This window comes from Pinus tabuliformis, chromosome 1_1, assembly GCF_031772625.1.
Source record: "Pinus tabuliformis cultivar Carrire ecotype Pingquan chromosome 1_1, CPIR1, whole genome shotgun sequence".
Lineage (NCBI taxonomy): Eukaryota > Viridiplantae > Streptophyta > Pinopsida > Pinales > Pinaceae > Pinus > Pinus tabuliformis.
In genome coordinates, this window is record NC_142297.1 from 880,898,687 (window position 1) to 880,915,359 (window position 16,673).

The 16,673-nt window shown below is 37.5% G+C and overlaps 1 protein-coding gene across 1 annotated transcript; it reads left to right on the forward strand.

Annotated features, from left to right (window-relative positions):
- Nucleotides 1–1,690: 1,690 nt before the first annotated feature.
- LOC149217162 (putative receptor-like protein kinase At1g11050) lies at nt 1,691–16,673 on the forward strand. The gene is made up of 2 exons (XM_089391318.1): nt 1,691–2,894; nt 16,161–16,673. Exon 1 carries the CDS (start codon nt 1,767–1,769, stop codon nt 2,550–2,552), a length of 786 nt encoding a protein of 261 aa, XP_089247444.1. The 5' UTR covers nt 1,691–1,766; the 3' UTR covers nt 2,553–2,894; nt 16,161–16,673.

Consider the following 16,673-nt stretch of genomic DNA (forward strand, 5'->3'; position numbering starts at 1 on the left):
TCCTACATAAAACTAACCTTAACTTAAACTCCACTCAACTAAAAAAATTAACTTTTATATTAAAAATATTATAATAAAGTAAAAGTTAAACGCCTTTCGAGAAAATATGTATATATCCGAGTTCACTTTTCCAAAAACCTAAACCTAATAATCATTGAGTGTTAAACCGTTAAAAACCCTCGGAGACTAAGCTCACAATTGGATAACTAAGTTTGCAGTATTTGTTTATATTTCAGCAAACTTTCTAATAGGATAAAAATCCTGACTTTCTTTGTAGTACACGACAAATATTATCGAATAACTTTATATTAGCATACGGAGTATAATAAATTGGCTATGAAACAACATGAGCATGTCTTGCACCATTCATAGCAATAGCCTTCCATGTGGAGAGATAAGCATTGGGTAACGCACCACGTAATTTGCTTCATCACCAATCATAAAATAATACTTAAAAATAATATGTTTGTAATACCGATTATGTTTTTAATCAGGATAATAGGCAGATTTACATTTTGTTGATAAGGAGATTTGAGATTCACTAAATGGAACTATCACTGTACTCTTGAGTGTAACACACCATGCATAGGATTTGTTAGAGAAATTAACCGAGTTTCAAATCTAGATGACACTTGTATATTGTTTAGCAAATGTTTAACATAACTCAATAGACTAAATTGCACGCAAGTGCATGATATGATGGTCTGGTGGGTTGGTTTGCACGCCCTCCTGCCGGTTTCGAGTCCTGCAGAGGCGGCTGCTGCAGCGCATGTTGAGCTATGGTGATGGCGATTATAGTCTCGATGTGACAGCTGTCATTCTGATACGCATTTGTACTATATATGTAAAAAAAGAAGGTCCATAATGCTTGTAAAGGGAATTAGCCCCTCCCATAAAAAGCGCATGTTGAGCCATGGTGATGGCGATTATAGTCTCGATGTGACGGCTGTCATTCACATTTGTACTATATATGTAAAAAAAGAAAGCCCATAATGCTTCTAAAGGGAACTAGCCCTTCCCATAAAAAAAAAAACAAAAAAAAACCCAAAAAAAAAACAACAAAACTCAATAGACTAAATTGATAACATTGATCAATATATTTGAATGTTTACCTAGAAAATACTCACTTGTTATTCCTACTTCCTATTGGATGAATGTTTTTGTTGTAACAAAATTTTCCTTAAGTTAATTAGGTAGAACTTTTAATCGGTTTAATGTTTCAAGTGAACAATCCATTCTTGATAACGATAGAAAGAAATTTCTAAATAAATAGATGACAAAGTAGCCATTAAAGAAATATTAAAAAAATAGGCCAAAACTGGGTAGATTTTTTTGTTGTTAACTATATTTAAATACGTGGTATCTTTTTTTTATATTAGTTTTTCAATATGTTAATTCATTTTGGAAAAATATAATTTAAATCAAATCTCACATGGCTACAAATAAGACAAATTGTTTTTCCATCGATATACAAAACTAATCTAATCCTAATTTAAAAATAAAAACTTTATTTCCTAATTTCGAAAAACAAATACGACCAACGCTCTGTCCAAAGGAGTAACTTAGTGTTTGATTAAAGAAATAATCCTGGAAAAGCTGGAATGAGTCATCTTGCATTACAATAGGTATTGGATCCTAGTCTGTATACGACCTCGATACGCAACTTCGGAGATATAAACTTCTTGTCCTAACTATCCATAGTTTTGTGCTTTACCTTGAGAAGAATCTCAGGCATTTTTCTCCCGTGATAGTTTTGGCTATGAAAAATGAAGTTGAAGCCTTTCGTTGTGCTGCTAATGCTGCTAACGTCTTGGGCATTCGCTAATGCAGAATGTCCGATGGACCTTCTCTATGTCCGTCAATTACGGTGGAACAAGTCTTCCTGTAAATCAGCCATCAGCGGCGGCAGTGATGACCCTTGCTGCCAGACGCTGCTGAGCTTGTTCGAGGTGGGGTTAGCTCAGTATTTGAAGGATACATCCATGTTTGAACTTCCCACCAATGCTTCTGCTGTCTCCTGTCTCGGGCTCTTTCAGCAGCAGCTGGACTCTCTGGGTCTCTCACCACACTTGGTGTCTATCTGTTTTAAGAATAAGATGTCTGGGTTTGTAACAAGCCCCTTCCTCTGTGCAGGCATACAAACCAAGCAGGACTGGATTCGCAAAGTGGGGACTACTAAGATGGACTCTACCTGCAAAGGCGACCTCTCAGATCTAGCCGCTTGTCAGGCCTGCAAGGACAGCGGAGACCTTGTTCAAAAGAAGCTGGTGGACATGAACAAAAATTTTACAGTGGCTGCAACCAGTTTGAAATGCAACGATTTCACGGTTCTGTATGCTGCGGGAGTGGTTAATGAGTTGGGCCCCAAGAGCAGAAGTACTGCACACTGTGTCTTCCGCGTGCCTTTTGTGAAAACCTCGTCGCGTTGCCGAGTTTTGACCTGCGGTTTCATGGCCGTTGTGGCAGCCCTCGCGATCTGCGCTCTCGGGCTTCTCTATTCTCTGTGGGTGAGAAAGAGGAATTGTAAGGCTGCGGGCGCAGGAGATTCGTGAGAGGGAACGGGGAACTTCTGAAGTTCTCAGTGGAACCCAACAGCCGGGCCGTTTGGTTTGGCATTCAAGAGATCAACGCCGTCACAGACAATAGACGAGAGAGTACGGCAGAGCGGGGCAGAGCGTGTGATGGGGAAATTTGTTTTGGTTGGTATTTTGTGTTCGCATGTTATGGTGGCATTCAGACCTCGAATGGTTGAAGCCGTGAAGATGCTGCAGGGAGAGGTTGAGATCCCTAAAATTCGTGACAGGCCTTTGCCGCTTATGCATCATGGAATAGCTGGTCTTGCAAATGATTCAAGCAGGCTGGATGGCAATGAGTCAACACAGTCCGTATTTTAGGTAAATTTCAGTAACTGAATAGGAGTAGTCTTACCAGATTGGAATTTTTTGGGTTTGAAAAGACATTTTTTGTAAATCCAGATTAGATTACATTTGCGCAGATTTTTAATGATACTAAACCTATTTCAACCATATGATTGAAATACTATTACTATTTCTTAAAATTTATTTACCCAACGACTCTTAACCATTCAAACCATTCTTGGACGCGGAATGCATATGCAACCGGTGTTGACCTTTTCGGCACCGTAGAAAATGCACTCAGTGCAGGGAGAACATTATAGAGTAGTCTATAATGTGACTTTTCGGTAACGGGAAATGCGCATTATTCCGGCATTGCTCTGACTATTGCCACGTTGCCGGAACCTCCGGTAGCCTCTTGTCCGCCGGTGCCGTCTCCGGCTACGTCGACTGCGGTTGCATTAACTCTTCGCCAACCTCTATATTTCAAATCGAAATTCAAACGCATTACGGTGCCAATTTTTCACCAAAACGAACTCCCCTGCTTGCTGCGGAAGGAGCTGAGACTGTTCCACCTTTTCGTTCACCTGTTGTTGCAACATTCACCTGTTCGTTCACCTGCTGTTGCAGCATTTACCCGACTGTTCACAACCAGGTACCCTGCTTCGGGATACATTTTTCTTGTTACTTCTCTCTAGTGCTGCAATTTCTTCTGTGTACCCTTATTTTCCACCCTCGGGAACTCTGGGAGCAGGGACCCACAATTTTTCCTTCTGTCGAAGATTACTATTATTATTGTTATATGCATTTGTATCGGATTCATCCATCCCTCTCCACATAACAGAATTCTGCGTCGACAAAAGAATCCATGCATGCCTGCGCCCTAATATGGATGCATATCAGAAACCAGAGCACCCTGTAAAACAAGATTAATGATATTGCTTTCTTTCTTAATCACATAACGTTTTCAAATCCGTAAAAGCAACATGGCTTCCAACTTTCGAAGTGCTGGAATATTCATCTGAATGTCCGATCGAAGCTTCGTGACCATACCCTGCAACAAAACAAATATCTTAAGACCAGGTATCAAATGCGTGCTCATACAGGCAATGTAGCATCAGGATACATAGTTGTTGGGAACTGAGACCTATAACAATGTATGTAGCGGAGGTTCATAGGCAATTCCACCAGTGAATTACTTTCAAAAGTAAGATGAAACATAAACATTTATTATTAGAAATAATGCCTCTATCATAGATCCATCTGCAGAGCTCTGGTAAGATGGAATGAGCTCAACAATGTGATCAACCGCAGAGAGAAACCAACCGATTTCCTTGCGCCACTTAGCTTTCCTTTCAGCTGACAGGGGCTCCAATCACCATAGGTCATCGAAAGTGGAGGCTGCTTTCAATGGATGGATCAGTCTGTTTACTTCATAAATAGAGATTTTTCATGAAATTCCATGAATGCCCAACAACAGCGCTATCATTGCAGCATTTTAATTTGTCCCAAATCTAAATAAGAGTCTTCTATGCTATGTATCTGAGCGGTTTCCTACCCGAAAGATTGGTAATAGCATTAGACAAGGCCGTAGCTGAAGAGACACCCTTGTTTCCTCCAGACATGTCCTCCCCCAGTAACCGCTTGGCAAACATCTCGATCACAAGTTCAACATCTTCCCAACAGCATTGTTAGGCAGGATATCAAATCAACCATCAAATCCATATATATTCAATAACATACATAAATACTTGTAGAATTCTTGTATTTTGTGTCTTTCTCTTGGCAATAAACATAATCAGTATTGAACCCTCACTGATGAAGACCTACAGAGTCCATAGAATGGCAATCATCTTCTTGCTTCGATCTCTTGCTCTCGGCTTGCATGTCTGGAAGCCTGTCTGCCCAAGCATCTATTTCCAGAGCCTGTGTCTATAAATTTTTAGGCTGCGAAGAATGGGGATCATCCATATCAAAATCCTCCAACTCAAATAAACCTTTAACAAATACAGTGAAAGCAGGCACATGTACTTCCATGGATCGAGATTGTGAATACCTCCTCGATCTCCCTGTGGTACCTTCCACTGAAAGCAGGCGCATGTACTTCCATGGATCGAGATTGTGAATGCCTCCTCGATCTGCCTGTGGTACCTTCCATTCAAAAACCCGATTGAAAAGAAATAATTTGAAATGAAATGTCCATATTGGAGATACTGGTTCAGACAACATTATGTTAGATTTAATTTGTGAGTTTTCCTAATTACCTTAAACCCCAACCAAGATCTACTCCTTTGTAAGAAATTGAAATTAATGCACAGTGGAACTTACTTTCCATCCTCAAAGGCTCCTGGTCTTGACTTGAGTTATTGGCTCTTGAATCCTTCCAAGAACTTGCAATCTTTTTCTCTGGCTATCCTAAATGACAGAGTACCTAGTCCTCAATGGAGCAGACAATTTTTCTGAGTGATTGCAAGCCTTGGAGACTCAGCCCTTTTATAGCAGTGCAAAACCCCAATTCTAGGGCAGCCTAAAATTTAGCTGAAACAAGTCTGTCTGAAATTTCAGATTTTGAAATCAATCAATCAATCAATCAGAATAGATTCTGATTTCCTTATTCAGCTCAAATTTATTACTGCTATTATTTTTAATCAATTATAATCGGTCCATTAACAATTGTAATTGATTAACATTATTCTATATGTATTTGTATCCAAATCCTTATTTAAATACGTATAATGCCATGATTTAATTAATCACATTATTTGGCATATTTTAATCATTAAATTTCAGACAGACTTGTTTCAGCTAAATTTTAGGCTGCCCTAGGATTGAGGTTTTGCACTGCTATAAAAGGGCTGAGTCTCCAAGGCTTGCAATCACTCAGAAAAATTGTCTGCTCCATTGAGGACTAGGTACTCTGTCATTTAGGATAGCCAAAGAAAAGGATTGCAAGTTCTTGGAAGGATTCAAGAGCCAATAACTCAAGTCAAGACCAGGAGCCTTTGAGGATGGAAAGTAAGTTCCGCTGTGCATTAATTTCAATTTCTTACAAAGGAGTAGATCTTGGTTGGGGTTTAAGGTAATTAGGAAAACTCACAAATTAAATCTAACAATTGGTATCGGAGCTCCCTTATGTAAGAATCCGTGCTTGATTTTTGGAGATTAGCTGATTTTGTTTCGTATGTGAAGTTGTGAACTCTCATAACAATTTTAATCCAAATGCTCACGCAGAAGAGGATCGAATATGCAGACATATAACTGGAGAAATTAGATGGTTTATGTTTCAGCTCTTATTTCTCCTTTCACTTATGGTTTTCGATTTCTTGCATCTCGTTTTATATATGGCCAGTGCGAAATCGAAGTTGGAATTCGAATCTTGCATAACACAATATTGTTCAGAGATTTATTTTTCGATTCCTTCTCTACCCTTGTTTTAATTGCAGGTTAATTTTAAATCTCCCAATAATGCTAAAGGTTAAATATGCTAAATATTGGGTGGTGGGCTGTTCAGTCTGCGTGACTAGATTTCAGGATGCTGTGCTTCAAATTTGTTTGTGTGAAATCGGAATGTGAGAATATCTGTTTTTTCTTTCTAAACGTGGAATTTGGGGATGCTTCCAGAAAATAATACAACAGTTGATATGTATATTGAATACGATATGCAGTACATATCTTATATAGATGGTTTTTTCATAGAAAATTTGTGGTGGAGAAAATGAGCGGTAGATTTGCCGTTGGTGGGAGTATCGCTCTCTGTCACACCACCTTATTATTCTTAATTTTGAAAACGGTGGGATTCATATATAGTCGTCTACATTGGTTGAAGATGATATTGTGCGGTAGGAATTCAAGGAGAAAAAGAGTATGGCCATTTGTTCTTATTTTTCATTTATAAAGATCTGAAACGCTATCCTCTCGTGGTCCTCCCACTTAATCACTTTGGCATTCATTTCCCACTTTGCTTAAAGATACCTCGATTTAAATTTATAAAGTCACTTAATTAAGTTGGGTACAGTTAAATTTAGTGTGTGGTTGAAAATCAGTCTCCCAAACAATGAACCTACTTTAAGCAATCTGTTGTATAAAATGTTGCCTTCTGGTTGGTAGTCAGTTGGAAGAAATAAAAAAAAAAAATAGTCACGGGATTGTTTTAAAGATGAGCTAGGGAATGGCATGAAAAACATGTTATTCCTAATTTGTTGAACAGTTAATAAGCAACTTTATGATTTTGATTCTAAGTTGGTATGGTTCCGCATTAACCCTCCAGAATTGTTGTAGATGCCTGTTGCTCTAACTTGGCTCGGGGCGTCTTTGCTAGTAGCCAAGGTTCTAATAACCTGTGGAGTCTTTAAATTGCTGTCAAGCACATTTATCTAATTTAGTACATGTATGTCTATCAGTGTTTACAAACAATAAAAACCCACCAGCGCCCTGTAAGGTTGGCTCTATCCATATGTGCATCAACTCTGGCCATTTTTTTTATGTCTGAATTTTATTCAAATAGAATGTACATGTATATTTCTGTTTATTGGAATAAATTCTTATCATCAAGAAGAGTAATTGTAAGTAATTGTAAGTGATTGTAATTTAGGTTATAGTAATTATAATTACTATAATTACTACATGCTATATTTAGGCTAATTATTAGGATTTAGATATTATTTAAAATTGGTATTAACACCAATTAAAGGGTATAATACTGAATTCTAAATTGATCACAATAATGCTAATTATGGCATAAAAATTTGTATTAACGTTAATTACTGATATAATACCAAATTCGGATTTTATCACAATGATGATAATTATGGCATAAAATTTGTATTAACGTTAATTATTGATATAATACTAAAATTCGGATTTGATCACAATGATGCTAATCATGGCAACCATAAAATTATTTAGTATTCTCTAAATAAATTATTGAAGCATTTCTAAAAGGTAATCATTGTAGAAACTGCTAAAGTTTTACTAAAATCTAATAATTATTTTGATGAATATAGTTGACATATTAAATTTAAAAGTGTCATAAGATACTGTATTCTATATAGGACGAGTAGATTCTATAGGTACGTCCTAGATTAGGTTTTAGACATAATTTTGGAATCTAACTAAAGACGGTGTTTGGTATACATGTGTTGTTTTCGCATGAGTCAAGCATTGATGTTCGCAAACGAACCGCTCTCTGTAAGACAATTGCAAGGATGACTCATGACAAGTTGAAGTAACGTGCTGGCAATGGACGTGGGTGTTAGCTTTCCCAAAGGAGGGTTGGCGCCTGCTAAGTTGTTTGGTGCATAAGGGTTGCCTGAAGGTAATGATTGCACCCAAAGGTGTTTCATTACTGAATGGTGTTTTGGCTAAAGTTTTAATTGAGCAAATAGTTTTACACATGCCTTTAGATAGATTTTAGAATTATGATTAAATCGTGACGCATCGTATCTAAATTATTTCCTTGTTCTTGAATTTTTCAGATCCAAACATAATGTTAAGTCTAAGTCAGATTAAGCCCCTCATGGGGAACAATTTCAAACAGTGGGAGGAAAAGCTGAAATTAGTCTTAGGGATCATGCAATTGGACACAGCACTGAGATTTGATCGCCCCAAGCCTAATAAAGAGAGTGAGGTAACTCCTCAAGAGAAGGCTGATATTGCTAGATGGGAGCATTCAGATCGCATGTGCATAATGGTGATGAAGCAAACGATCCATGAGACTTTTCGAGGCATCATACCTGATACAGAGACAGGCGCTATTGAATACCTTAAGGCCCTTGAAGAAAAATTCACAAAGAGTAAAAAGACTGATGTGAGTACACTCTTTGTGAAGTTGGCAACAATAAAATACAAGGGAAAAGAAGGGGTTAGAGAGCATGTTATTGAGATGACAAGACTTCAACGTGCCTTGAAAGGGCATAATTATGACATCTCTGATGAGGTTCTCATTGAGTTCATTTTTCTGTCTCTCCCGTCTAACTTTAGTCAATTCAAGATGACTTATAATTGTCAAAAAAGAGACGTGGACATTACCTGAGTTTGAGGCTCGGTTGGTGCAGGAGGAAGAGAGACAGAAAATGACTAAGGGAGAAAGTGCTCATGTAGTAACATCTAATCCTAAGGGTAAAGGCAAGAAGCGCAAGTTTACTGCCAAGGAAAAGGGACCTACCAAGGTAGCTGCAAACAATGCCGCGCAGAAAAGCAAGAAGGAAGATACTTCTGCGAAAGCAGGAGAAAGGAACTGTTTTTTCTGCAAAGCGCCAGGACATACAAAGAAATTCTGCACCAACTATCATGCATGGTTGGCAAAGAAAGGTATGTCTCTTGCTTTGGTTTGTTCTGAAGTTAATTTAAGTTCTGTATCTAGATATACTTGGTGGATAGATTCAGGTGCAACGACTAACATCAGTATGTCGATGCAGGGTTGCCTAAGCCATCGCAAGCCAAGTGAGGCAGAGCGCTACGTTTACGTAGGAAATGGCAATAAAGTAGAAGTGGAAAGCATAGGAAAATTTAGATTATTATGTAAGACAGGATTTTATTTAAGTTTTGATGCTTTAGTGGTTCCATCTTTCAGAAGGAACCTAATTTCTATATCTTATTTGGACAAAAATGGTTATGTATGTTCATTTGGTAATGGAAATTTCAGTTTGTGTCAAGATTCTAAGCTTCTTGCTTCTGGTATCCTGTCTTCTTATGATAATCTTTATTTTCTAGATATAGACACTTCACATTCAGAGGCACTGCATATAGATAATAGAAAACGTAAATTAACTTGCGAGAAATCTGCAACATTATGGCACAAGCGATTAGGACATATCTCTATGAAAAGGATAGAACATCTTGTGTCTAATGAAATTCTCCAACCTTTAGATTTTACAAACTTAAGTGATTGTGTAAATTGTATAAAGGGAAAACAAACTAATAAACGTAAGTATGATGCAAAAAGGTGTAATGATGTCTTAGAATTGATTCATACGGATATCTGTGGTCCTTTTCCAAAGGCTACAAGAAATGGTGACCGTTACTTTATCACATTCATAGATGATTATTCAAGATATGGTCATATTTACTTAATAAAAGAAAAGGCGGAAGCATTAGACGTGTTCATAAAGTTCAAAACAGAAGTTGAGTTACAACTTAACAAACGTATAAAGTCCATTCGTTCTGATCGTGGTGGTGAATACTACGGTCGTTATGATGGATCAGGAGAACAGCGTCAAGGTCCCTTTGCAAAATACTTAGAGGAATGCGGAATTGTGCCTCAGTATACGTTGCCAAGTTCGCCTGCAATGAATGGTGTTGCTGAGCGACGAAATCGCACCCTTAAAGACATGGTGAGAAGTATGATTGCTCGTACAACTCTACCTGAGAATTTGTGGGGAGAAGCCTTAAAGACTGCAGCATACATACTTAATAGAGTGCCTACTAAAGCAGCTAACAAGACCCCTTACGAGTTATGGGTTGGGCGCAAGCCTAGCTTGAATCATTTGAGAGTTTGGGGATGTCCATGTGAAGCTAGGCCTTATAAGCCAAGCAAAAAGAAACTGGACGAAAGAACCGTTAGTTGTTACTTTATAGGCTATTCTGAACGATCTAGGGGGTTCAAATTCTATAATCCAACAGAACATACAGTTTTCGAGTCAGGAAGTGCAAAATTTTTTGAGGATAATGAGTTTGTGGGGGAGATATGACAAAAGATAGTATTTTTGAAGAAGAAGAGACGAATGCGAATGAGACTATGGACCAAAGTCCTAGTTTTGTTCAAATTCCGATTGCGTTTAGAAATACATCTTTTGACAATGTGCAAACTTCATCATCCCAAACAACTCAGTTAGAAACTCAACATGGAATAGAGAACACAAATGGACCTGAACCCAACCCAAACCCTCACATTGACATGACAAATGTTGATGGCCTAGGGCCTGTGGGAGAGTCAGAAGTTGGTAATGATGTTCTTCCTCCTGTTGAAGATCAAGTTGTAAATGAACCTCAAGAAAATCTAGACCCTGTGCCAATTAGGAGATCTACTAGAGAGAAAAGATCTACACAATCAAAGGATTATGCATATCTTCAAGAACATGAGTTTGACATTGGCATGTTTGAAAATGATCCTGTTAATATCAAACAAGCTGTGGAAAGCTCTAACTCTCAAATGTGGATTAATGCCATGAATGAAGAGATGAAATCTATGTATGACAATGACGTTTGGGATATCGTTTCGTTGCCTAAAGACAAGAAACCCGTTGGTTGCAAATGGATATTTAAGACTAAGCGGGATTCTAAAGGCAATGTTGAAAAATACAAGGCACGTCTTGTTGCGAAAGGTTTCACACAGAAAGAAGGCATTGATTATAAAGAGACTTTCTCTCCAATTTCATCGAAAGACTCTTTAAGGATTATATTGGCGCTTGTAGCACATTATGATTTAGAACTTCATCAGATGGATGTAAAGACGGCGTTTCTCAATGGTGACATTGATGAAACGATCTATATGAAGCAGCCAGAAAACTTTGTATCAGGTGATGCAGGGTCTATGGTTTGCAGACTTAAGAAATCTATCTATGGGCTAAAACAAGCATCTCGACAATGGTATTATAAGTTTCACCAAGTTATTAGCTCATTTGGTTTTGAGTCTAACATAGTAGATGAATGTATATACCTTAAGTTCTGTGGGAGTAAATTTATTTTCTTGGTTTTATATGTAGATGACATATTGCTTGCTAGTAACGATAAGGACATGTTGCATCAAACTAAGAATTTTTTATTTAAGAACTTTGAAATGAAAGATCTTGGTGATGCATCATTTGTTCTAGGGATTGAAATACTTAGAGATAGATCTCAAGGTATTCTGAGGTTATCCCAGAGGAACTATATCGATAAGATTCTAACAAGATTTGGCATGCAAAACAGCAAACCAGGAGATACCCCTATATCAAAAGGAGATAAGTTTAGTCTGAAACAATGTCCCCAAACTGACTTAGATAAAAACCTCATGAAAGATATTCCCTATGCCTCAGCCGTGGGTAGCATCATGTATGCACAAGTATGCATGCGTCCGGATATTGCGTTCATTACCAGAATGCTAGGGAGATATTTGAGTAACCCAGGTATGGAACACTGGAAGGCAGCCAAGCGAGTGTTGAGATACCTAAAGAGAACAAGGGACTATATGCTCACGTATCGGAGATCGGAACAGCTCGAGGTCATTGGATACACCGATTCTGATTTTGGAGGATGTGTCGACAGAATGAAGTCAACATCAGGATACATCTTTATGATGGCAGGTGGTGCTGTGTCATGGAAGAGCGCTAAACAGTCATTGGTAGCCTCCTCCACTATGGCAGCTGAATTTGTTGCATGTTTTGAAGCATCTAATCATGGCGTATGGCTGAAGAACTTCGTCACAAGTCTGAAAATTGTGGATTCTATTCAGAAACCACTCAAATTATTATGTGACAACAATTCAGCAGTGTTATACGCAACCAACAACCGAAGTTCGTCAAAGTCGAAGTACATTGACATTAAGTTTTTGGTTGTAAAAGAGAGAGTGCAGAATAATGAATTATGTATAAAACACATAGGTACAGACTCCATGATTGCGGATCCTCTTACTAAAGGATTACCACCCAAGAAGTTTCACCAACATGTTGCTTGTATGGGTGTAATATCTGTTTAGGATAATTAGAAAAATGTGGGAGTCTGAATATGTTTTAAGTTCTGTTTTTGATGTTCTATGTAATGCAATTGTAAACAATTTTGATGATATATACAAGTTGCATTCAGTTTCAGTTTCATTATTTCTTTCTTTAAAGTTTAAATTTTTTGGCCTCATAAAGTAAAGTAAAGGTGACTCAATTAGAAATAGGCACGTCTAATCACACTTGCGTGAAATTTCTAAACTATATGTCCAAATCAGATTCATGTCATTCAGTTATGTTGGCAGCGTGATTTATGTCAGTTTAGTTGCGAATAAATGTGACAAATGCCACTTAAGTCCTTTGTTAGCATAATTGATGGACGGAATTGTTTAAGAAATACGATAAGTAAAGACAGAAAAGTTGCATGCAATAAAGTTAAGGATATATAATCAAAAGGTTGCACTTGTCCATGTGGGAGATTGTTGGATTTAGAGACGTCTAATTACAAATATTAAGTTGGACATACGTGCATTGTGATTATAATGTCAAATACTGTCATCGAGATTACATTTATGTAATGATTAAAATATGCCAAATAATGTGATTAATTAAATCATGGCATTATACGTATTTAAATAAGGATTTGGATACAAATACATATAGAATAATGTTAATCAATTACAATTGTTAATGGACCGATTATAATTGATTAAAAATAATAGCAGTAATAAATTTGAGCTGAATAAGGAAATCAGAATCTATTCTGATTGATTGATTGATTGATTTCAAAATCTGAAATTTCAGACAGACTTGTTTCAGCTAAATTTTAGGCTGCCCTAGGATTGGGGTTTTGCACTGCTATAAAAGGGCTGAGTCTCCAAGGCTTGCAATCACTCAGAAAAATTGTCTGCTCCATTGAGGACTAGGTACTCTGTCATTTAGGATAGCCAGAGAAAAGGATTGCAAGTTCTTGGAAGGATTCAAGAGCCAATAACTCAAGTCAAGACCAGGAGCCTTTGAGGATGGAAAGTAAGTTCCGCTGTGCATTAATTTCAATTTCTTACAAAGGAGTAGATCTTGGTTGGGGTTTAAGGTAATTAGGAAAACTCACAAATTAAATCTAACACATTATATTAAAAGAGAATTCCCCCCCCCCCCCGTTTTTTTTTCTCTTCTTGAATTCTAAATTGAACAAGGGATACTCTAGCCTGCCAACTGTTACAAAAAACTTCCTAATTCAGCAAATAAAACTTGAATTCTCTCTTTAATACCTCCAAAATCAAGGAACTTCCGAGACATTCCGACTCAATACAGATCTGAAAGACTCAGATCAAGTGTTTCAGATGCAAAAAATCGTAGAGTGGAATTATTTTTCAGTTTCTGAATATACTGAGAAAGTTTTATTGGTCTATTAAGCTGCCATTCATTCACCCATTGTGGTTTCAGCTGGGTTGGGAGAAGGAAATCTAGCTTTTGTGGTGCCTATGGATTCTTGTGGTGCCTATGGATTCTTGTTTCGGTTAACAAATAAGGAAATTATCCTTCTGTAGTTTAGAAAGGAGTGTTGTTTAGCTTTATTGCTAATCAAGTCAAGGCAAGTAGTAGTATTACATGTCAAAATTATGAAGTATCTACTGTGCATACTCAAATTTATATGCTCAAAGAAAATTCTATATTTCCCATAAATTTAAATAAATAACTATTTGATAAAAAGAAAACATATAAATAAAAGGACAAAAGGGAATTTTTGGATGACAATTGAAATATTTGTGGATGGCTTTATATAATAAATCATGACTAGAACGAGTAGAACAAGGAAAAATCCCAACAAGTTCTCCGAATTTTCTTGGATTTAATCAAGCATCCTTAGCAAGATCCGAGCAAGATATACATCCTAGAGGTTTCCCATAGTAAAAGAATTCTGAAAACTATGGGTTGTTGCTTATATTCTTCAGCTCACAATCCTCAAGTTTGACAGATTGCTAATGCATGAAAGTGGAAACTATTCACTTCATACTTTCTACCTGAGCATCAAAACCAGATCCATTGTATGTATTTGACGTTGGCAACAAAAAGTAATGAATGGTTGCATTCTCCAATTGAGAGGCAATTCTAGCTTCCAATAGAGTTTTGTATTCGCTACAGAGCTCTAGCCTAAAGGTTTGTGAAGAAAAGAAAAGGGAAAATCAAGAGGTATAGAAGATGTTTCCACAGGAAGCAGTCTAATAACACATTCTGTAACTTTTTTAGGCTTTCATTTTTCTCTGGTGTTCCATTTATATCATCTACAATTTGCTGTCTTTTCTCGATAATAATCCATTTGGTACCATATTGAACTATTACTTACCTATTGTCTGGCTAGCTTGCACCCATTTTCCTTTTTTTTCCTCTGAAAACAAACAATTCCCTGCAGCCACTAGACAGAAAAGTCTTCAGTTTCACTGAAAAATCAGAAACAGTCCAACCGATCCCAGAACTCATATGCTCACGTGATGCTTCTTTTACGCTCTTGAAATGATCCCATGGCACTCCCCAGATGCTTCTAAGATGGTCTAGTAGTGCTCCTTGGTTTCTCTTGCCATTCATGTTCCATAGTCCATTCTTACCCCTCATTTTGCATGAAGCTTTGCTTGTTATTTTGATCACACACACACTACTGATTTTGATCACAAAGCAGGTTTACAGGATGATAAAGCTTTGGGTGGCCTAGGGACATATACGTGTGCTTGATTGGAGAAGTGTGTTTGATGATGTTGATGCTTTGGTGGTTCCTCCATGTTGATGTGGATAGATGGCTCATGTGATGAGCTTTGATGCTATAGTGTATTATTGATGATGTGACGTGCTCCTAGACATCGTGATGTTTACATTGATCACTTGACCTGGTTTGTCCTAGCACCTTGGGGCTTGTTTCTTGAGTACCCACAGATTGAATGAAGTTGGTGGACTACAATTAACTGAACTCATAGTAATATCTTCTTACACTCAGGAGATAAAGAATATATGCATTTCATGCAGAAGGGAAAGCAGGAAAATGGGAACAAATTAGGCTGGCAATTCGTTTCCTTTCTGATTTAGTACTTAATTTGATATTTGTGCAATGCATGTGTGCAGAGAGAGAAACAGATATTACAATGAAATCAATTCATGAAGATTTCCAAGCTCTTTTGGCATAGGGCCAGATAAATTAGTTAGTGCAAAGGACCTGAATCAATGAATGTTGTTGGACATCAGTCATGCAAATTGTCTGCAGATGAAATCTGTTTCCTAGTAGTAATAGTTGATGATTTCAAGTATTATGACCTACAAAAAAATTCTACCAGATGGAGATAACTTCATTTTTATTCATTAGCCGAGCTACTTATGAAGAAAGAATGAGAAGTTCTGTAGAATTTCAGAATATCATTAATTTTAAAGAACATGGAATAGAAAGGGAATGATCTTACAAGTACTACATCTGTAATCAGGTTACCAATGAAGGCAAGTATTGATCCCGTTAAATAGTTTTGTCCCAAGTCCCTGCCATGAAAATTCCACCGATTACTCTGTCAAGATCTCAATTTAGATGGACAAAATAGAAGATGCATGGACTGTAGAAGATGCGCATCATAAAATCTGTTCAGTTCAAATCGTAGGAACATGATACAATGTTTTTTTCCCTGATCAGCAGGAACAGCAGATGAACAGTCGACTGCAGCTATTCTGATCTCCTTCGGCAGCAAGCAGGGGGGCAACAGGGGAGTTTTGGTAAAAAATGGCGCGGGAGGGGATTTGAGTAGGCGGACGTTGGCGGAGCGAGTTAATGCAGCAGGCAGTCGACGTAATGTGCAACCGGAGGAGGTGACGGAGACGGTCACCGACGGACGGAGGGTGATAGGCGACCGAGATCTGGCGACGTCACATCAACCATAGGGCTGTCGGAAAAAAACGCTTTTCGGCCACCGGATATTCTGAAAAGCCGCATTAGAGACTACTCCGAATAATGATAGGTTGATATTATTGGTTTATTCGAGACTCTAATGGGAGGGTTAGTGATCTGCAGGGTGCATAATCATAGTTTCCAATGTTAACATTAAAGCAATGGATAATTAACTATCCATTATCAATAATAAGATAAAATATTAATAGAAAGATGTGTCAAGTAATCAACAATTTTTTATTGGACAAGGGTCAAGTTATTAAA